The sequence below is a fragment of the Pelophylax lessonae genome, assembly GCF_965119305.1.
Source record: "Pelophylax lessonae genome assembly, chromosome: 4".
In the NCBI taxonomy this organism is placed as follows: domain Eukaryota; kingdom Metazoa; phylum Chordata; class Amphibia; order Anura; family Ranidae; genus Pelophylax; species Pelophylax lessonae.
The window spans coordinates 144,134,487-144,158,208 of NC_138771.1; the positions used below are offsets into that span (position 1 = coordinate 144,134,487).

The 23,722-nt window shown below is 44.0% G+C and overlaps 1 protein-coding gene across 1 annotated transcript in view; it reads left to right on the forward strand.

Moving 5' to 3' along the window:
• LOC309555017 (guanylyl cyclase-activating protein 1-like) overlaps nt 1-21,712 on the forward strand; it is a 39,702-nt gene extending 17,990 nt beyond the window's left edge. The window contains exons 3-4 of the mRNA XM_082256827.1: nt 19,417-19,507; nt 21,382-21,712. Coding sequence (XP_082112953.1) covers nt 19,417-19,507; nt 21,382-21,509 — 219 coding nt within the window. The 3' untranslated portion in view covers nt 21,510-21,712. The remainder of the gene's footprint in view (nt 1-19,416; nt 19,508-21,381) is intronic.
• The last annotated feature ends 2,010 nt before the right edge of the window (nt 21,713-23,722 follow it).

Genomic DNA, 23,722 nt, shown 5'->3' on the forward strand with positions numbered 1-23,722 from the left:
CACAGGTTGCAGGAAAAAAAATTTGCACAATTCCCCCATCAACACAGACAGTGCTGCCCTCTGCTGAGCAATTGTCTGCCAGCAGATGGGGGGAGTCGCCCCCGCTGGGTCAAGACAGTGATTATTGCTAGCAGCTATAGCAGCCACTAGCAATACTAGCAAGAGAATTTGGCAGGCTGGTTGTACCCAAGTTGATTGATCGATTAACTTGGTACATTCAGCCTGCCTACACACGGTTTGACTCTCGGCCGCTTCCGAACCATCTATTTCTGGCCTAAGGCCCACAATCTTACTACAGGGCTGCAAAAAAAAAAAAAGAAAAACATGGTGCTTACCTAATCGCATTAGAATAAATCTGTGATGAAAGGAAACAGTTAGGATAAAGCTGGGATAAATTTAATTCTACCAAATGTATGCTGATAATTTAAATGTATATTTTCCTCCTGTGTACAGCTCAAGTAGCCATAAAAGTTATGGGAGAGAGAGTTCTTACTACAGAGAGTTGTAATAGCATGCCTCTCATATTTCTATATTTGCCTGACCTTTTTATATTTAAACATATTACTAAAGAGTTCTTACAAATGTGAAGACTTTTTTAGTTTTAACAATTTATTTATGTAATTAAAGCATTATGAAAGTTATGGTATCCTGTTATGGTTTTTGGTTATTGCTCTTTAAAAAAAGAACTTAAAGTGTAATTAAAGGCAATTTTTTTTTTTTTTTATTGTTTTTTTAATTTTGTATAGAGAGGAGAGGGATTGGAACAACTGTCTCCAATTTTGGGTTGACCCTAAACAGTAATATAGGAGTAATCTTCCAATGGTTAACTAATTCTGGTAACCTTGGTGACACCCCAGGATTCCCTCAATTTGCAGGCATTTCCTCTCACTTCCTGTTTTGGCTTTGGGATGGGAAATCTCCCCTGTGGAACACAGATGGAAAAAAAAACTGTCAGGGGTTATAACTCTCCCTTACTCTATCCAAAGTGAAAAAAAAAGTTTAACCTTTAGTAACCTATTTTAAAGAAATTTTGAACTTTAGTGGCACTTTTCTAATAGAAATCACCAGACATAGTTTGGCTCATTAAATTGTTCTTGCCCAAGTCCAGGATAAAAAATCAGATTTTTTTTTCTTAAAATAAAAAAACATAATATACATGATATACTTACCTGCTCTGTGCACAGAGCAGTCCCTTACCTCTTACTTGGTGGTTCCCTGCTGGTGTTTTCCACTCCTCCTCTTCTCCAAGTACCCCCATAGCATGCCCTGTGCTATGGAGGCATCCATGCAGGTGCGCTCCAGAGCTGGGCTGTGTGTGTCCATGGACACACACAGCATGCCTTGGTGACACCCCCATCTTCCTCCTCACAGGATTTGATTGGTAACAGCAGAAGCCAATGACTCCTGTTGCTCTCAGTGAAGCCTTTGAATCCAGGAAGAGAGGAGAGCGTGGCTGGTGGTGGTGGCAGCGCTGGATTATGAGAGGTGTCAGGTGAGTCTGTAGCAATAAAATTTGTAAAAAGGGTGCAGCGCTAATCAGACATAAAAATACAATTTATATACAAAAGTCCAATAAATGAAGGTGATAGCGTAGACCCCCCACAATACCTTCTGTGAGACACAATCGTCACCACTGTGAAGGGGCAAACCTGCATACTAGAAGCTATTGACCCTCAGATTATAAAGAGGTCTAAACAGCATAGTTGAAATCTGTAGCAGGATGAAAACCGCAAAGCTCTAGCTAAATCCCAGGTGCCATTCATCAGTGCAAGCCCCTGTAATAAGGGGGTCCCCTGGTCTTATGTCAAAGAGCTCAGCGTTTCCAGGGATAATGGAAGGACCCACAATAATACCTCACAAGGATGCAAATAACAAAAGCATAGTGCAGTGATGGCGAACCTTGGCACCTTAAATGTTTTGGAACTATATTTCCCATGATGCTCATGCACTCTGTAGTTGAACATCATGGGAAATGTAGTTCCAAAATATCTGGGGTGCCAAGGTTTGCCATCACTGCCATAGTGCAACATGTCTTGTAATATTTAAAACTGCTATCTATTAAAAGGAATAACACTCACATATGGTATCATCATAAAAGGCACAACAAACAAATTTCCAAGAACGCCGTGGCGTAGGGCGTGCTAATGCCATGCGTTCCAATCCCACCTTACCCGTTTCGTCATATTTTGACGTCATCAGAGGTGTGACGCCCTGACGTGAGCACGCTATAAATACCCAATAGGCCAGAGATGACCGGCCGGAAATTCAACAGCTCCACAATGCGTTCCAGGATGCGCTCCAAACTGGGGAAGTGATATCAATCTCCCGGTCACGGGAATGGCTGGGGGGACAAGTAGTGGGGTCTTTTATACCTTAATGCAGGGAATGTATTAAGGTAAAAACACCTAGACCCTAGAACCACTTTAAGACACATTTGATTATAATTGTGTTTTTTTCTGAAGAAGAGAATAGTGATTTTTGAAAGTCTACATTTTAATGCTATCAGATGTTTTGAAACTTTTCTAGAAGCTGTCACATGATGCCATATAAATGTAACTATTTATTTCACACAGGTAATACACCACAAAATATTACTGCTCCATTTAGAGGCAATGGATTTGGTGTTTTTTTAGGGAGTCATAAGAGTATTTGCTTCTTTCAGGCATGTCAGTTATTATCAATTAAATGGAAAACTGTGAACAATTGAACATATCGGAATAAAGTGGTGTGTTAAAATGGCGGATAAGGAGATGACGGGAAGAAAAAGGTGTATTATTTGGCAGTAAAGGCCCATAAGCACTGAGCTTGTGTGTCAGTGTGGTTGATTTACTGAAGCTGGCCATACACTGACACCTGCAGGCCGAACAAGAAAAAAATCGAACAAATTCCTTTATTCACACTATACATGAATCTACATCGCTGGCCATTGTATTTTTACAGTGGACTGATTGGAATCAACAGCTGTTCTGCCAATAGTTTTCACCTGGCTCCTTTGTTTTTTTAAGTGAAGTAAATCAGAGGAAAGGGTGCTGATAGGGCCGTCCACTAAGGGTTCAAACACACAGGGCATTTTACAGCTGCTGTTAGGGGCATCTGACATTTGTTTTTTACTGCCTCTAAATGCCCCTCTATTTTAGTCTATGTGCCCGTACACACATAAACTTTCAGAGGCATTTGGAGGCTTAAACGTTTAGGGGCAGTAGAAAAAAACAGTCTGTGCGTCCAGAAGCAGAGGCTGTTGAGCTGTAAAAATACAAAACGCCAAAAATCGCTTCTAAATTCGGCAAAAATACGGCTATACGCTGTAAGCTTTTGGCCGCATTTAGCTGCTTTTGGTGTTTTTAGGCATTTTAACATTATAGGGAGTGTTTTTACTGTAAAAACGCCCAAAAATGCTAACCCAAAAAAAGTGCATAAACACGCATAAACGCTAGTTAAAAATCCGGCTAAAAGTGCGTTTTTACAGCTGCTTTTTCCTGGCAGCAGCACTGGTGTTTTTTAAATGTCCTGTGTGCATGAGCCCTTAGTGAATTTTAACCAGTTCAACAAATGCAAGTGGATGGCCAGCATAGGTAGTAGAGAATATTTCCTTTGGGACAGTTCACACCATTGAAACGCAGTCCAGATGTGTTCCAGATGCTTTTCTGTATGCGCGTTTTTGATTAATTCCAGTGTGTTTTTGATGCATTTTTGATGCATTCCAGAGTGTGTTTTTGATGCGTTTTTGATGCAGTCCAGTGCATTTTTCCCCCTCTTTTTTTTTAACCATAAATAAAGACGTGTGTTCCAGTGCTTTTTGGTGCGTTTCAGTGTGTTCCAGTGCGTTTTTAGTGCGTTTAGGTGCATTCCAGTGTGTTTTTGATGCGTTTACCGCGTTCCAGTAAACTCCAGTGCAGAAAAAATTCAGCATGTTCTGCTTTTTTTATGGAACTGGAATGTACCTGAACTGACCACACTGGTGTGAATTACGCCAATGAAAACCATACAACCTACTATCTACGCGTTTTCGATTCAGAAAAAAAAAACGCACTGGACTGCATGTGATGTGAACTGGCCCTTAATAAAATAATGCTGTGTTCGATTGAAATGATTCCACAGCATTACACATGCAGTGGAATGAAAATTTTTGCCTTGCTTGTTATTGGATGATTGAAGTGAATGTAGCTTTTCTTTGGTAGGCAAGCACTGTCCACCATGTCAGTAAATCAGCCTCAGTAAATATTGACACTTGTATCTTCATTGGAGACAACGTCCCCTACTATGGATGCTTATATCTGTGACTTGGAACACTCAGATGGCCCAGGGGATGCCGAGCATCAGATGATTTGTACATTTTAGTACTTTTTTTGGTGTGTGCATTATAATGCCGAACATTGTGATCTTCATTTATTGTAGCATAGATTTGTTTTGCTGCATAAAAGGTTTGATGTGTTTATCACTACTAGTATTGAGGAATGTGTCGATGGTGTAATGCTTGTGTCAATCGCATCTGCTTGACATCAATTGAAGATGCTAAGATCATTTAGAATTCATTGACAAGTGCGTCTGATCTAAAGTTGAACTCCTTTTGACCTGCGTTTGGCCTGCTTCAGTTGAGTTTTGCATTTGCATAGACTTGTGTTGGAATGTAAAAACCCTTCTTCAAGAGCCCTTTGCCACAGGTCCTTACTGTGTCAGTATTATCACTGTGATATATGTGCTGATACTGACAAAATTATGCCAGGATCATAAGCACAGCTATAGAAATTTTCTGTTTATTTGATTGTATGATTAGGACCAACCATATAGCACTGACAAGGTTGCTTACAATGCCCGTCCAGGGGCATAGATAAGGGGGAATGTTGGGGCCCAAACCCTCCAGGGTATCCGTGGCACAGGTGCAGCAGCTACGTACATTCATGTTGCTCTACACCAGTGATTCTCTACCGCTGGGCAGCACCTGCGCCCCTGACCACCCAGCAGCTTTGGTACTTTGGGACTACACTATGGATAACAGCCATGTCATTTCTCTATCGTCCTCTGACAGATGCAGCTCTCAATGCTTCTTCACTATTGGGTTATGCGCCATCTACAGGAGTAGAGCAGGCAGTGAAAAGTTTTCACTCGACATGCCTATATGGGGCGTTACAACATAATCCCAGACACACTGTGCTCTCAAATCAGTTTCTTGCTGCCTAGTTTAGGAGTAGGACCTAGGTTCCCTGCTGGGACTTTGTTCTGAGTTTTTATTTTCTTTTGAGAATGTTTATGTTTATTTCTCTTTACTCTCTATCAATGGCTAGTGTCAGGGGGATCCTTCTGGTAAACTACAAGGGACAGCCGGGCTGGGGTTTCACACTGGATAATCTTATGGTCTCCCAGCCTGGCCAATGAGCGTGAGCAGGTTGTGGTCTGCCCAGGCCTCGCCATGACGGAGCCCCGGTGGATGGGGATGAGCCTACGAGCAGATGTCTCGCTGGGACGCATCCACCTGAAACACCCTGAGTCGCAGCATACCCCTCTTGGCTGACAGCACCCCCACTCAGGGTGGGAGGTGAGCTGTTTTTGGAGCGGAGCCCACCCGGTCCATGGTATGGTGTGAATCGCAGAAGTTGCACCATTGCTCTTTTTTGGTGGTGAGGGTCTTAGCCTTCTTACAGAAGGGTGTTGAGCAACGCTTTGCTTTTGGCACGAATAAGGGTCAGGTGTTGGCCTTAGCCATTTACTTTCAATGCCCCTTGGCGACTAATTCTTTGATCCGCACCTTTATTCAAGGGGTGCGTCATCTGGCTCCGCCGAGAAGGTCCCCTTTGCCTCCCTGGGATATTAACTTGTTTCTGTCTGCTCTTCAACGGCCTACCTTTGAACATATTAGGGAAATTTCTCTGCCTTTGTTGTCCCAGAAGGTTGCCTTTCTGGTGGCTATCGCTTCTGCCCGTGTCTGAGTTGGCGGCTCTGCTGTTCGCCTTATTTGGTTGTTCATAGGGATAAGGTTGTTCTACGACCAAACCAATTCTTTCTCCCTAAGGTGGTGTCTGCCTTCCACCTCAACAAAGATATTGTTTTGCCTTCTCTCTGTGCTAAGCCCAAGCATCCCAAGGAATTTGCCTTGCATTCGCTGGATGTGTTTTGGGCGGTCAGGGTTTACCTGTCAGCCACAGAGTCTTTTCGGACATCTGATTCTTTGTTTGTCCTTCCTGAGGGATCTCGGAAGGGTTCGGCTGCATCTGCTGCCACCATATCAAAACGGATCAGGCAGACCATTGCTCAGGTCTATTCATTGAAGGGTCAGGTTCCTCCGTTCCCTGTGAGGGCGCATTCTACAAGAGTGCTGAGTGCCTCTTGGGCTTTTCACCATCAGGTTTCAGTTGCTCAGGTGTATAAAGCTGCGACCTGGTCGTCTGTTCACACTTTTACCAAATTCTACAAAGTTGATTTGTTGGCATCCTCGGATGCTGCCTTTGGCCGCAAGGTTTTGAAGGCTGCTGTTTGACAAAGAGACTTGGTTTTCTCTTTGCTGGGGTGAATTTTTGTTTTGGGGTAAGCTCCTGTTTTGGGTTGAGCTTTTTTGTGTCACCCAGTTGCCTATGTTTTAGCCTTGGATGTATGTTAACAGTTGATTGAGTTCTTCCCACCCCTCATGCTTATACTGCTTTGCGACGTGCCAATAGTGAAGAAGCATTGAGAGCTGCCTCTGTAAGAGGACGATAGAGAAAATTGGATTTTTGTAAGAACTTACCGTAAAATCCTTTTCTCTGAGTCTTCTGACAGATGCAGCTCTCGCCCCTCTATATGGGGTTGGTTGTGTCTTCTTTCACTGCTTGCTACGAAACAAACTGATTTGAGATCACAGTGTGTCTGAGGTTATGTTGTAAGGGACAGCTCCTACAGGCGTGTCGAGTGAAAACTTTTCACCTGGTACCACCACCAGCAGGAGCAGAAGTCCTGCCCTAAATCACTTACACAAGCCAGGTAAGCTGTAAACCAAAGGGAAATAGGGATGAAGTGTGCAAGTGTTGCAGGGGTATACGGTGCTGGAAAAGAGTTGAGGGAGATAAAAGATTGAACAGTGTTGGCAGAGGGTGAAAGGGGATGCAGAAGTGTGCAGTGTTAGATGAGAGTGCCAGGGCATGAATGAGTAAGCAGTGTTCGAAGAAGGTGTCAGGGGATGCAGAGGTGAGCAGTGTTAGATGAGGATTTCAGGGTATGCATGAGTGAGCAGTGTTGGAAGAGGGTGACAGGTGATGCAAAGGTGAGCAGTGTTTGAAAAGACTGGCAGGGGGTGCAGAGGTGAGCAGTATTGGAAGAGGGTTGCATGGGGTGCAGAGGTGACCAGTGTTGGGCGAGGGTGTCAAGGGATGTAAAGGAGAGTACTGTTAGACGAGGGTGTCAGAGGATGCATGGGTGAGCAGTGTTGAAAGTGGGTGCGAGTTGATGCAGAGGTAAACAGTGTTGGAAGAGGGTGTCAGGGGATACATGGGTGAGCAGTGTTGGAAGAGGGTGTTAGGGGATACATGGGTGAGCAGTGTTGGAAGAGGGTGTTAGGGGATGCCGAGGTGAGCAGCGTTAGACGAGGGTGTCAGGGGAAGCTGAGGTGAGCAGTGTTAGATGAGGGTATCAGGGGATACATGGGTGAGCAGTGTTGCAAAAGGGTGTCAGGGGATGCTGAGGTGAGCAGTGTTAGATGAGGGTGTCGGGGATGCATGGGTGAGCAGTGTTCGAAGAGGGTGTCAGGGGATGCAGAGGTGAGCAGTATTGGAAGAGGGTGTCAGGGGATGCTGAGGTGAGCAGTGTTAGATGAGGGTGTCAAGGTATGCATGAGTGAGCAGTGTTAAAGAGGATTGCAGGTGATGCAGAGGTGAGCAGTTTTGGAAGAGGGTGTCCGGGGATGCAGAGGAGAGCAGTGTTAGATGAGCGTGTCAGGGGAAGCATGAGTGAGCAGTGTTGGAAGAGGCTTGCAGGGGGTGCAGAGGTGAGCAGTGTTGGATGAGAGCAGCAGGGGATGTAGAGGAAGGCAGTGTTGGAAGATGATAGCAGGGAATGCAGAGGTGAGCAGTGCTGGTAGAGGGTGTCAGGGGATGCAGAGGAGAGCAGTGTTGGATGAGGGTGTCAGGGGATGCATTGGTAAGCAGCGTTGGAAGAGGATTGCAGGGGGTGCAGATGTGAGCAGTGTTGGATGAGGGTAGCAGGGGATGTAGAGGTGAGCAGTGATGGTGGAGGGTGGTAGGGGATGCAGAGGAGAGCAGTGTTGGATGAGGGTGTAAAGGGATGCATGGGTGAGCAGTGTTGGAAGAGGCTTGCAGGGGATGTAGAGGGAGGCAGTGTTGGAAGATGATGGCAGGGAATGCAGAGGTGAGCAGTGATGGTGGAGGGTGGCAGGAAATTCATAGGTGAGCAGTGCTGGCAGAGGGTGGTAGGGGATGCAGAGGAGAGCAGTGTTGGATGAGGGTGTAAGGGGATGCATGGGTGAGCAGTGTTGGAAGAGGCTTGCAGGGGATGTAGAGGGAGGCAGTGTTGGAAGATGATGGCAGGGGATGCAGAGGTGAGCAGTGCTAGTAGAGGGTGGCAGGGAATGCAGAACTAAGCAGTGTTGGTGGAGGGTGGCAGGAAATGCATAGGTGAGCAGTGCTGGTAGAGGGTGGTAGGGGATGCAGAGGAGAGCAGTGCTAGTAGAGGGTGGCAGGGAATGCAGAACTGAGCAGTGCTGGTAGAGGGTGGCAGGGGATGCAGAGGTGAGCAGTGTTGGAATAGAGTGGCATTGGAGAAAGGCTGGGAGAGTCAGTCAGTGGCAGCATGGGGAGTGGAGGAGACCAACACTGAATAACACACACGTAGCACAGCATAAGCTGGACAGATAGATGTGTCACTTGCCTCGTGCTTGCTATATATGTCTATTGATATTCATTGCAGCAATGTAATGATTACATGACTGCAGGGTAGAAGGTAGAACAATAGACATATGTAGCAAGTAGTAGGCAGGTGAAAAAAGCTTATGTTTGTTCAGTAATGTATAGGAATAAATATTTTGCATTCCTATACATTTATTGTATGAATAGAAATAAGTATGGGGAAGCAAAAGATGTATTTCCATACTTTTATTGTATATTGAAAGGGCTTCTTTAAACTAAAGCTTGGCATAACATAATGCTCGTTAACACACCACAGTGAAGTAAATAGACCCTTACTGTTGTGGAATGGAAGGTAAAGAAAGTTACTGGACCCTGGTCTCACTAAGGTTGAGAACTACTGCTCTATACCTAGTGCATTATTTGACTGCCATTCCAGTCATTCAGTATGGATGATTTAATAGATTACTTTTTACTGACTAGTGCACTCTGTATGCTGGGTTGTACATGACATAGTCCTGACCACCACATTTTGTGTGCTGGGCTATATATAAAATAATCCATTAGTAAAGTATATTTTGTGGGTACAAGGACTGTGCCATATGTTACCAGGTACACAGTGAGTCAGTTAAAGTTTTAAAGTGGTTGTAAAGGCTCAATGTTTTTTACCCTCATGCATTCTATGCATGAAGGTAAAAAAACCTTCTATGTGCAGCAGCTCCCCTAAAACTTACCTGAGCCCCATCTCGATTCAGTGGTGTACAACTGTACATGAAAGCCTTGGCTCTACCAGGTCTCTCACTCCGCTTTGGTTGAGACAGCAGCTGTAACCACTGGATCCCACTATGGTCAATCACAGGCAGTGAGCCAATGAGGAGAGAGTGGGGGAAGGGCTGAGTTGCGCTCCATGTGTAAATGGACACACGGAGCAGCGGCTCGAGAGCGAGCCTGCTTGGATGACCCCATATAAAGTAGAGCTGCACGATTCTGGCCAAAATGAGAATCATGATTTTTTAGCTTGGAATAAAGATCACGATTCTCTCACGATTCTCTGTGTAACAAAAAAAAATTGGGATAACTTTACTGTTGCGTTTTTTTTTTTATTCATTAAAGTTTATTAATTGCGTTTGAAAGACTGCTGCGCAAATACAGTGTGACATAAAATATTACAACAATCGCCATTTTATTCTGTAGGGTCTCTGCTAAAAAAATATATAAAATGTTTGGGGTTTCTATGTACTTTTCTAGCAAAAAAAAATGATTTTAACTTGCAAGCAACAAGTGTCAGAGAAAGGTCTAGTCTTTAAGAGGTTAAACTTCCTTTTTCCCTGGCAGAGGGAAGGAAAAGATACAATGTAATCATTTTGTTTATAGTTACTGGGAGACTTTAAGGGCTCTTTCACACGGGCGGTCCGATCAGATCCGCCTGTCAGTTTTTTAGGCGGATCTGATCGGATCCTCCATGCAGCTCTATGGGGCAGCGGGTGTCAGCGGAGACACCTCCGCTGACACCCGCTGCCATCCGCATCCGATCCTGTGCTGAAATCTGGACGGATGGAAACCCTATTTTTCCATCCGTTCAGTAATCGGAGCGGAGCGGATCTGATGAGAGCGGACAAGCGGTCCGCTCTCCTCCGATCCCCCATAGAGGGCGGGCGGAGACGGAGCTGTCATCCGCCCGGCTCAGCGGGGATCGCGGATCGATCCCCGCTGAGCAACACGGATCCGCCTGCGGAGGCGGACCGTGTGAAAGAGCCCTAATGCTGATAGGCGTTTGCGGGAGGAAAGATACAATGTAATAATTTTGTTTATAGTTACTGGGAGTTTTCCACAGCTGTTTTCTCTGCTCACTCAGCTATGCAAAGAATCGAGAATATGTCAGTTTTAGATCGTCAGGGGGGGTGAATCGAGATCGCGATTTTCAAACGATTAATCGTGCAGCTCTAATATAAAGCTACTTGCAGGAAGGAAGGGCCTAGAGCACCGGCGGGGGACTGAGTAGTGGAGTATCAGAGCTGCTCTGTGCAAAACCAGTGCACAGAGCAGGTAACTATAACATGTTTGTTATTAAAAAAAACCCCAAAAAAACCTTTAGTATCACGTTAAGCCCCTCCTGTTGTGCGCTCTACTTCATTTTTCTGCTTTGAGTGTGCAGGGCTGAACTCCCCATCCCCAGGAATAGAAAATATTTGCAGCCCTGTATCTATTTAACAGTACCCTATGCACAGCGTGATAACCCTGCAAATGTTTCTTTGCACAGTGAAAAATGTTGTCATCTTGCTAAAGGAAATGGAAAATCAACAGATCTACTGGCACTAGCAGGATCAACAAGTAATAAGTTATGTTACGGGGGAGGGACTCGGATAAACAAAAACGAATGTGCGAATGCTAGTGGCATACATCATATATGTCTTTTTATTTTGCTTATAATTCTTCTTGAACACATTTCACTTTGCTTTGGTTAACCTTCCCCTTGAAAACTGAACATAAATGTATTACCGGGGTTTGCTTTATAGCAAAATTGGAGTGTTTTTCGGGGCTAAGCAACTTCTGTACTCATTTTAATGTAATCACAAAAGATCATACATCAGTTTTAGCCATTAAAAGTAGTGATCAACCGATTTTCGGCAAAGCCAATATATCGAGGGCCGATATGCACTTTCCCCGATATATCGGAATCGCCCACCAAGGTGACTGATATTGCCGATATTTCAGGAAAGTGATTGTACCGGAGTAATGCCTGCAGCTAGAGGCATCACCCCGGTACCGGCGTCCATAGCCGACGGTCGGCTGTCTTGTAATGACAACCGATGCGGCTGAGAAGCCGCTCGGCTGTCATTACAAGGAGCAGGAGGACGTCCCCCCCCCCTCCTGTCGCCTTCCGCGGCTCGCCCAGGTCTCCCATCCCACCAGGAGACCTGGGCAACCAGCCTACACGGCCACCAAAGACCTGATCAAAGCCGCATTTGGCTCTGATCGGGTCTCCATGCAAAAAACCTGGAAGTGATGTCATGAGTGACATCACTTCCGGGTACTGTCTGGCGCCAGATTTAAAAAAATGACAGCATTCAAAACAGCCAAACTTGGCAATTTGAATGCTTTTAAGTGCAGAGGAGGGGTTTGGGGTCTTTTAGACCCCCAGATCCCTCCACAAGAGTACCTGTAAAGTAGAAAAAATATCGGCCGATACCGATATGCATTGACCAAAATATCAGTATCGGCAACGAAAAACCGATGTCGGTCAATCACTAATTAAAAGTACCCCCAGGTTTTGGGATTGTGTTGATAGCATCACTTTAAGATGCTTCTAAGATCAGTTAGAATTTGTGGTCAGGTGCATTTGAGCTGCAACTGACCTGCATCTGACTAGCTTTATGTGGGTTTTGCATTCCCAAAAACTTGTATGTGCATGCAAAATCCATTTGAAGCAAACAAAAGCTTGTAAACACAGGCCCTAAGCCTGGTCGCCTGACAGGTCGCCGTAGGTCGCCTGCCATAGAGAAGCTGTGGACCCGTTCTAGTAGGAGCGACACAAGTCGCTCCGACTTAGAAAAAGGGTCCGGAGCTTCTTTGGGGCGACCCGGAGCGACCTGCATAGACTTCAATGTTATGAAGTCCGTGCCGGCCGCTCCGAAGTCGCAGTGCGAACAGCGCGCCGCGACCTATGAGGTCGCCCTGGCAAGTCGGATCGCCCCAGTGTGAACGGGGCCTGACTGTGTTATACATTATCTCATTCAGCTCAGTTTACACTGATTATCTGGTATTTACTATGCCACCTCCATCTCTTCCACCACCATCTTCGTATTGCAGTCTGATTGTCACCCAGGTCTGCCCTGGCATGTACCCTTTCCTTGTTATGTGTTCAGACACGTCTGAAGGTGCTTGTTGAGCTGGCCTGTCAATTTACCTGGAATTAAGGCTAGCTATGATTAATCTCCTATTAGGAGCATTAATCTGCCAAGGACAAAGTTGTTGTAAAGATTATTATAGAAGTGACCCAGTAACCTAACACAGGTATGAAAAACAAGTCATGTAATGCTATTGTCCTGTGTATATAAGTAAGTTCAAACATGTTCACAGTACATTTTAAATGTAAACTCAGAAACACCTTAGTAAAGAGGCATAGGAATTGATTTACTAAAACTGGAGGGTGCAAAATCTGGTGCAGCTGAGCATGATAGCCAATCATCTTCTCATTTCAAATAGTTTAATTAAGCTTTGACAATAAAAACCGAAAGCCGATTGGTTTCTATGCAGAGCTGCATCAAATTTTTCACTCTCCACTTATAGTAAATCATCACCATAATGTCAATTTCCATTAAGACAAATAACAAGTAGAAATAGTTGGCTATTGTAAAAGTACCACATCCATTTTATCCATTACCTACAAAGAAACCTTTAAGACAAATAGATAAAAGTGTCAATTAGAGCCTGGACAAGGTCTTCTGGCATTTAAGGCAAGGATGCCAAAATGTGCCCCCTACTCCATATACCACTATCAAGCTTTTTAGTTTTGTGCCTAAATAAGTAACATTAATTGAAATAATACATACAGACTGCACACAATTAAAAAAATAAATAAATAAAAACTATTAGAAGGGGATGGCAGAGTTAAATAAAATAATTAGGGTTAACCAGGGCCATACTAGGGGGATGCTTCCTGAGACCACTGCCGGGACAAGGTCATTCAGCGCCCAGGGCAAGGATGCCAAACTGTTCCCCCCCTTCCCTTAGGGTTAGAGTCAAGGCGCCCCCCCCCCCCCATCCCTGCAATAAAACATTGTGCCCAGGGCAACAGTTCCTCCTGCCCACCCCTTGTCCCGGCCCTGCCTGAGACCGTGACTTTTGCTGGTTTTTGCCACAAATGAATGCAGAGCAGGACCAGAACTGTCAAACTGATGGCTCAGTCCTTTCAGATTACTCTGAATGTTCCTTATGTAGTCATCAGAGACCAGTGACAGCCGAGTGGAGTACTGCTGGTTACACAGGTAGAGCCATGATCCCCCAGTGTAATCAGCAGGAACGAGCTGTCAGTTTTTCAGCCCAGTCTTGCCCAATGCAGGATACAGCTTGATGATGCAGAAGCAGGAGAGGCTCCTTACTCAGCTGCATTTACACTTGCTCACTTTTTTCAACAAAAACTCATATGCTTGCCAAAGATGACACCTCAGACCCAGACGTTGCACACCACTAGCATGGATGCCACTCTTCCTGGATTTCCCTAGACAGTCCCACCTCTTGAAACTCAGTCCTGATGATGCATTTGGATGTCCCAGGACCACTGTGTCACCCTTAACTCAGTAAGGCATTCATTATGGTGATTATGGGCATAAGTAGGCGTTCCCCACAGAACTGGAGGTGGAGTTTGAGTGAGGAACTTCAGTAAGTGGGAGGGGTCTGGCTGGGACGCAGACTGTGTCAGGGAGGGAGGGGCTCAAATGTTGGTAAGCATACTTTAATAATAAGCAAATTATAATAATAAAGAATAAAGACTATGGGAACATAACCTGAAAAAATTGATCAAGACATTTATATTATTAATAGATTCTTGTCGGCATTGAATTTCATAAGTGGATGTACAAATACAGGAAATTGTATTTTCAATAGCTTGCAAATGCACAGTGAATACACTATCTTTGTAAAGTCTCTAAAGGATCTAAATTTGACAGTGGATTCAGTAAATAAAGAAATAGTAGAAAAAAACCTAATAAATTAGATAGGGACAAACTAGTATACACTTAAAGCGTAACTCCTTGTGTTGAGAAAAAACATTCCCCCAAACTTTGTTGCAGATTCCTACCTTTTATTATTCTGAAGAAATCATTGTTTGTTCCTCTGTACCTCTGTGCAAAGTGGGTCAAATTATCTATCAGCTGTGGCAGCTGCAGGGCTCTTATAAGTAAAGCTGCTGGCCTGCATCCCTTTAGACGTGTTCCTATTGGGAGTATCTCACCAAAAATAACATTTCTATTGCAGGGGATGCCAGAAATCTGACAAGCAGGAAATGATGTTTCTAGGGTGTGGTCAGCACACATTCTGTGTACAGAACACAGTGGCGGTTTTAGGCACGGGCGAACGGGGCAGCCGCCCGGGGCGGCATTTTTTCATAACACGTGGGGTGCGGCATGCCCGGGCCGCGGACCGGTACCGGTCCATGGATCAAATGGTACCGGACCGCCCGAGCCCCGTTCGCCCATGCCTTAAACCGCCGCAGCCGAGCCGAGCCGAGGAGCAGAGCATTGCTCCCTCCGAGCCCGCCCATCGTGTGACAATAGCGAATGAAAATTCGCTATTGTCACACTGATCCTCCTCCTGGCCAATCAGGGAGCGGGTCCTCCCGCTTCCTGATTGGCCGAAAGGCAAACCTCACGCCATTGGCCGAGGAGGAGGCGCCGCGGGAGGACTGAAGAGACGTGAAGAGAAGTGAGGTAAGTGCTGTGCACGGATGGGTCTCGCGGGGCGGGGGGGGGGGGACGCTGGCGCTCTGCATTGTAAAGTGGCACTCTGGCATGGCATGTATACAGTGAAAGGGGGCATTGCTGTGGCATCTCTACATTGAAAGGGGGCATTGCTGTGGCGCTCTGCGTTGAAAGGGGGCATTGCTGTTGTGCTCTGCATTGAAAGGGGGCATTGCTGTTGCGCTCTGCATTAAAGGGGGCATTGCTGTGGCGCTCTGCATTAAAGGGGGCATTGCTGTGGCGCTCTGCATTAAAGGGGGCATTGCTGTGGCACTCTGCATTAAAGGGGGCATTGCTGTGGCGCTCTGCATTGAAAGGGGGCATTGCTGTGGCGCTCTGCATTAAAGGGGGCATTGCTGTGGCGCTCTGCATTGAAAGGGGGCATTGCTGTGGCGCTCTGCATTAAAGGGGGCATTGCTGTGGCGCTCTGCATTAAAGGGGGCATTGCTGTGGCGCTCTGCATTAAAGGGGACATTGCTGTGGCGCTCTGCATTAAAGGGGACATTGCTGTGGCACTCTGCATTAAAGGGGGCATTGCTGTGGCGCTCTGCATTAAAGGGGGCATTGCTGTGGCGCTTTGCATTAAAGTGGGCATTGCTGTGGCGCTCTGCATTAAAGGGGGCATTGCTGTGGCGCTCTGCATTAAAGGGGGCATTGCTGTGGCGCTCTGCATTAAAGGGGGCATTGCTGTGGCGCTCTGCATTGAAAGGGGGCATTGCTGTGGTGCTCTGCATTGAAAGGGGGCATTGCTGTGGCGCTCTGCATTTATTGGGGACAATGCTGTGGCACTCTGCTTTTATTGGGGGCATTGCTGTGGCACTCTGCTTTTATTGGGGGCATTGCTGTGGCACTCTGCATTTATTGGGGGCAACAATGCTGTGGCACTCTGCATTTATTGGGGGCATTGCTGTGGCACTCTGCATTTATTGGGGGCAACAATGCTGTGACACTCTGCATTTATTGGGGGCAATGCTGTGGCACTCTGCATTTATTGTTATGTTGTCATGTTATGTTATTTCTTTTTTTTTGGGGGGGGGGGGGCCGGGAGGGAGTCTTGCCCGGGGAGCAATTTAATGTAGAACCGCCACTGACAGGACAGAATAGCTCCAGGTAGCCATATTGCATTTCATTTTCAGAAAATGACAGCTGCAGATTGAAAAGGAAAGGTCATTTTTAATAACATTCAATTATAATATGATTTTTTTCACAATTGTATATGCAATATTGTTTTTTCTTTATTTGCTGATTTTTTTCCCCATTATAGTAAAGTTATCTTTTAAGGAAAAGCATACACAAAAGGTAACAGATTTACGCAGTCTAGGGACTTTGCAACTTATTTTTCAGAACACAATCGGTCTACCACCAAAGGCATTATCTCAATGAATATTCATCACACATTTCTAAATCTATCACACAGGGACGGTGTGGTATCAAAAGCAAATTTAGGAACAAAAACAGGGGTCTGCCTAGTGTCAGAGGGGACCACCCTGGAGAAGGTTCTGGGATCCAGGAGTCAGCTAGCTGTAAAGGGGTGCCTAGGTTGAGGACCCTGAAGTATAGAGGGGGTACCTGCAGTTTGGGCCCTGAAGAGTCATTGTACAGTGTGGAGTGTACCAGTTGAGAGTTGCAGCAGCACAGAAATTTACAAAGAGCTACCTCAAGCCAGCCCAGGGCTGGGGGGAGCTATTCAGTGACTTTTGAGCAAAGCAGTGTCAGGAGTCAAGTGTTCTACAGTCCTGGATCTTCTGGATTAAGGTCGAGGTTCCAGCACAGTTTTCAGTGTTACAGTATATCCAAGCGTCAGGAAGCGTTGGCTAGCGTCAGGTGGCGTCAAGACAGCGTGATAGGCATTTTTCTCTAGAAGAGTCCCGAAATTGTACCTAGTTGAGCCAGAGGAGTATCCCACTCATTCCCTTCTCCCATCCCCAAAACATAATAAAACACACAAACCAAAGATGCCGGAATTGTCATTGTCTCACTTCTCACACCTGGAGTTACAGCTCAAATGGGCTTGGAGTGTTGCCGATAACAATGGCAGACCCACCTCAGGCCCCATGCCTGGAAAACATTACTTGATAACATATGTAAAATATTAGCTACGCCCTGCACGGAAACGTGTTTACTTTTTCAATAAGCCTTTTACAAAATCCATCTCTATCATCTCTGCTATGTGTGATTTACTGGAATTTCACTTAATCTTAAAGTGATTGTAAAACTTTAATTTTAATTTTCATTAAAATAACAAACATGTTATACTTACCTGCTCTGTGCAGTGATTTTGCACAGAGTGGCTCGGATCCTCCTCTTCTTTGGTCCCACGCTGGCACTCCTGGCTCCCCTACCCTGTTGGGGGGCCCCACAGCAAGCAGCTTGCTATGGTGCATCTGAGCCAAGCCGCTGCTCTGTGTGTCCATTCAGACACAGAGCGGCGGCTTGGCTCAACCCCCTCCGTCTCCTGATTTGCTTACTGCCTGTGATTGACAGCATGGCTCCCAATGGCCAATGGCCAATGGCTCCTGCTGCTGCCAATAGCCAATGGCGTGTGTCCCAGGAGAGGCAAGACTCTCGTGAACATTGCTGGATCAAGAGGGGGCTCACGTAAGTATTAAGTAAGTAATGTAAAGTTTTTTTACCTTCATGCATTAAACCGTGTGCCTTTACAACCCCTTTAAGCATAATTTTTCATGTTAATTATAAAACAACAAAGTCTTAGCCATCTAAGTAAATATTCAGCAAAGTTAGAAGAAGAGAAAAATTCTAATGATGAAAACTGTTGACTTTTTTCTGCACTGCATTGGATGACACTGAAGGTCACTGCACAGTAGTACAGCCCACACTTCTCTCGTCCGGGGACTTTGATGGAGTGTACAACTGTACATTTCGTAAAGTTAAAAAGAAATGTAAACAGTGTTTCAGCACATCATTCACGCATTCATTGCCTGGCAAAACTGACAGTAGCCCACATGCTAAAACTAAGCAGTTTAGCATGTGAGAAGTGTGACCAGTCATAACTGTCATTGGTATAAATATTGTAAATGATTTCTCAGTAATAAAACATTGCTGACTTAACCAGCAGACTTTATATTTAAAGCGGAACTCCACCCAAAAGGGGAAGCTCCGCTTGTTTCCCTGCACCCCCCTCCGCTGCCACATTTGGCACCTTTCGGGGAGGAGGGGGGAATGGGTACCTGGTTTTGACAGGTACCCACTCCATCTTCCGGCTGAGGTCGCCATGGTGACCTCAGCTTGAAGTTCGCCCCCCCTCCTCCTTCCCCTGCTGCCGGGCCATTCACATTGTGCATACGCAGTAGGGAGCCAACTGTGAAGCCCCAAGGCTTCACTGTCAATTTCCATTAGCTGAGATGGCGGTGGCAGCACCTTAGAACTGTTTGAAAAATCTGCTCAGGTGAAGACATCACTGGATTCGTGGACAGTTAAGTGTCCTCATTTTAAGTAGGCAGCTACAGTCTTTGTAGCTGCTGACTGACCTTTAATTTTTTCTAAAGGAGCCTGGAGTTCCGCTTTAAACTCACAGATCAGTCTGATCATGTAAATGTAACCACTCTGTGGGGTGGATTTACTAAAGGCAAATAGACTGTGCACTTTGTATGTGCAGTTGTGTTAATTTTCCTTAGAAAATGTAAATGTGGTAAAGCCTCACTTTACCCAATCAGGTGCAAGGAAAATTAAAAAAAAAAAATGTTTTTTGCTTGCACATTATTGAATGATGGACATCAGCAGAGCTTTAACACACTTACAAACCTATGAGGAAAAAGAGTGCAACTGCACTGGCAAGGTGCACATTCTATTTACCTTTAGTAAATCCACCCCTTTGTATCAGTATTTAATGATGATCAAACTCAGGAAACTCACTTGCGCACTTATTTTAGATCACCTGAATGTTTCCATGCAAACCTGTATGATCTATAGAGAATTACACAATCCAGAATTTCAGACAATCCTGATAAACAAATGATATGATAATTTGTAGCCTAAACAAATCTATTTGCATATATTCAAATGCAAAATTGCAATTCTTAAGTTCGCCATTTCCCCAAAATGTTGAATGTATTTGCTTATCACTCTCAGTTATAGCACTTATGTTAACATTTTTTTCTTTTTTTTCCTCCTAGGCAGTACGAGCAATTAACGGCTGTGATCATGACACAACTGTAGAAGAGTTTACCAATCGCGTATTTGACAAAATTGATGTAAATGGAGATGGTGAGAACTTATTCACATGGGTTATCTTCATGAGAGATAAAAGTTTTAATATCAGCACAAATATTGTTGGGTTCTATTTTATTTCACAAAATACAGCCATAAATATAAAAAAAATTAGTTTGGAAATACACAATTGTAAACAACTATTATCTGTGTGTAGCACCCTACAGGTAGGTGCTAGGTAAATGTATAGTGGGCCTTGTCTGCCTAACAGCAGGGCTGTGATTTATTTAGCTAGGGTGTCAGGGCTTCCAGATGTGCCTGCTGAGGGGAGAAGCCCTCAGCAGGCTTCTCATTGGGCAGTGTGGGAAGCCCAATCCGTGGACATATCCCAGCTTGTAACTACCCCAGAAGGCAGATAATGCTGCAAAGGATTCTGGGAGTGGGTATAAGTTTGGGGGAAGTGCGTGGCACGGTGTCTTTGGCGGGAGCAGAGTCCCAGGATGGAGAATGCTGCTGTCTTTCCTCCTGTCTGAGGAAAGAGGATGTCTCGAGGTGTCACCTGAGAATCCAGAGTGCTGAGTTAAGCTGAGGGGATCCGGTGTGCCGAGAACCTGCGGAGAGAGAGGGGTTCAGTCCCAGGAAAGCCTACACAGGTTGTGAATACTGAGGATTGCCCCTGGGGGTCTGCCAGAGTTAAAGGGGACCATTCCGGAAGAGGTTCTGGGATCCAGTGCCAGCTAGCGGAAAGGGGGTACCTAGGTTGAGGACCCTGAAGTTACAGAGGGGGGTGCATAGACAGTGAACCCCGAAGAATTCAAGGTTACTATTGGGCCCTGAATTGTACACAGTGTGCCAGTTAGGATTTACAGTTCTACAACATACTACCTCAAGCCAGAGCAAGGCGGGAGGGAAGTATTCAGTGACTTGTTGCAGTGTAACAGTGTCGGTGGTTCTACAATTTCACAGTCCTGGATCTTTTGGACTTTAAGTCAAGGATTCAGCACTTCTATTAGGCTACAGAGTATTCACAGAGTTAGTGAGCGTTGGCTGGCGCCGGCTGGTGTCAAGGAAGCGCCAATGGACATTTTTCAGGAACCAAGTCCCAAGTGTACATAGTTAAAGCCTAAAGGAGTATCCCACTCATTCCCTTCTCCCATCCCCTTTATCTACAATAAAACAACAAAACCAAGATGCCTGAGTTGTCCATGTCTCAGTCGCTTCATCCAGGGCCCCAGCTCACATGGGCTGGAAAGGTAACCGGTAACAGTGGCAGACCCCACAGGCCTGGAAACCTTGCTGCATGTGTTTGTTAAAAACTAAAAGAAAATATGTATATATAAATGTTAAAACCATTATTCTATTAGTTTATTAGTTAGGTGAGAGCTGCTGTTTGAGCAAAAAACGCACAACAAAAAGCTCATGTCGTTCTTTTCAGGCATTTCTATTGAAGTCTATTGGGACAAAAATGCTCAATTCTGCCTGAGAACAAGGGCTACTAAAAACAGTAGTCTTTTGCTTGTTGGGAATTTTTGCTCTTCGAATGAACGGGGCCTGAATGTCCTAGCACATTCTGAGAACAGAGCTACTTATCAGGTTCCTTTATTGACAAATCAGAAGAAATAATGCCAGCTTTTGGTTAGGGTAACTTATAGCAAACTTATGCATGGTTTAAAAATGGTAAGCCGGCTCCTCTTCTGGTAAAATGCATCTTCAAGTTCTATATGCATTTTTGTATTCTGTATTTGGCTGCAACTGATTACAGATAGCCCAGACAATGGTAAATTGAGTGAACATTCTGAAAACTTTATTGTAGTTACTGTATTTCCTATCAAGTATTTTTATTGACTAATTCACCTGTTACTTAGGGCAATTGTAATCTGTATTGATAATTATGCTTTGGCAAACGTTCCTTTGATTTTTGTTTTTCATAGGGGAACTGTCTCTGGAAGAGTTTGTGGAGGGAGCTCGTAAAGATGATGAATTTATGGATTTGATGATGAAAAGTTTGGATCTGACTCACATCATGACCATGATTAACAACCGAAGACACAGTGTCTGAGTCAAATGGCCAGCCAATTGTGTTGTGTATTAATTACTTTGACATCATGGATGTATTGTCGCCATGGAAAAGATCCACACAACCACATTAGATTAGCCACCAATATGCTAATAGGTAAAAACACAACGTCAAATATTTTGCATGCCAAATAAATTTGTTAAGACATAATATTCAATACATAAAAGGCACAGTTCATAAAACATTGTTACATATTTAACTTTACAACATTCCAATTAATTCTGCCAAGATTAGACCATTGCTAAGATTTTTTGGTATTGGATGTTCCCAAAGTTTGATGAATGTGTACAGTGGTATTTTTTTTTTATGTGGGGCTATGTAAGTAGCCACCAAAGAAGCTAAATTAAGATTTTAAGTATTGAATGAAGTACTGAAGGTATTAGTGGCTATATGCAGATTTATATGTGGTAAGTGACAAGAACGGATGATAGCAACAAATGCGTTCAAACTACTTTCTATAATAGATCAAGGCCAAAAACGGGTGGTAGAGAGAATACCAACTATCATCAAAGCTTTAAAATATGAATTTAGTTAAAATATACAAATATTTTAAAGTAAATGAAGATTCTGAATCGTGTGATGATACGGTTATCAAGAAGATGTATGATGAACAGTTGTGTGGTGTGTACATCTCATTGACATCTAAAGAGATGTATGAAAGAATGTAGAGATTTCTTCTCTTTATATATAAGAAATATGACTGCAAAGTTCTACATTTTTGTTTATTGTATGTTTGTGCCTTTTGTAAGCTGTATATAAAATGCTGCTTTCTATAAATATTCAATAAAATGTAAATATTAGATATGGGGATGTGCCTGAATGCAATGTTTTCTAAAGGAATTCAAAAACTATAATACATATTTATCTTTAATCCTACAATATTTTAAAGAAGACATTTGTCTGCAATTACGGTCTTTCCTCCATAAATAGTAGCTGTCTGGCTGCCTTTGGCTTCAGTACTTTCATAATGGCCTGGAACAAGCATGTACCTATTAAATGTCCTATCATCTGATATGCACATGCTCAGTTCTTGGTTAGTGATGCATAATGTAGTAAAAAAGGAAAGGTATGACAGCTCTGGAGTCAGTGCTTTTAAAAATAAATTAGAATTACATGTGAAATCATTACTGGATTCTGTGTCAAAAATTAAATTTTGATGATTTTTTGTTACTTTTGTATATTGCTATATACAACAATTATCCAACAATAGTTCATTCAAAATAGCAAACAATATCAATCTATATTAATGTTGTGCATGACTTCTGGGAAACAAGGACACTATTGTGAGAGGTGAATTGACACTGTGGACTACCATCACGCTATTGTTAAAACCGAAAAAAAACAAACATATAATGTATTTTAGTTTACCAATTCTTAGGTGTGGTGGCTGTGTTAGTTTTCTTTTTGTAAACTTTTTGCTTTATTTTTCACCTGGAGATCCAGCCAGTAATTATTTTTTAACCTCCTTTAACAGACCTAGCTGTCCAAAAGCAGTGTCAGCGAGTTGAAAGAAACAGTTTAAGCAGGGGTGCAAACAATGGGCAGTTTTTATTCCGTAAAACCTTTATCGCAAAAACAAAAAAACTGTTGCTGTAACTGTCTAAAAAGTGTTAGCAGGTGTTCAGCTTTATTTGGAACTCAAGTCCATGTAAATCTGATGAATTTAACAACCCCCCCCCCCCTTCTTCTCAGATTGACATTGCTGCTGTCTGAGAGTGGCTCTATTGCTCCTCCATCTAGAGTGGAAACACCTTAAGACGGGAAGGGTGTTACTGGCCAGAACACCAGGAGAAAGTGAAGGAAAAAAAGCTAAAAACATAAAATTTATGTAGCCACCAAATTTAAGGATTGGTAAACTGCAATATATTCAAGTTTTGCTTTTGGCTTTAATACCACTCTTACAGCTCAAGGCAAAAGAATGGCAAGAAGGGCTACCATTAGATAGGTGAAAAAGGGTGCATCAAAAGTGCTAATAGAGCACCAGAAAATAAAAAGGAGCAGATTATTTTATATTCTTTAAAGAGATTATGTCTGTCACACTGTCTGAATTCAGGGCCATGCACCCGCATGGATAGTAGATTGAGAGTAGTGTCTGTGTGCGTGTAGCCACTGCACCCCAATTGACATCAATGGGACTGCCTACATGTGGATGCACAGAATACCATGTTCGTTCAGGTAAACAGTCCTTCATGGGC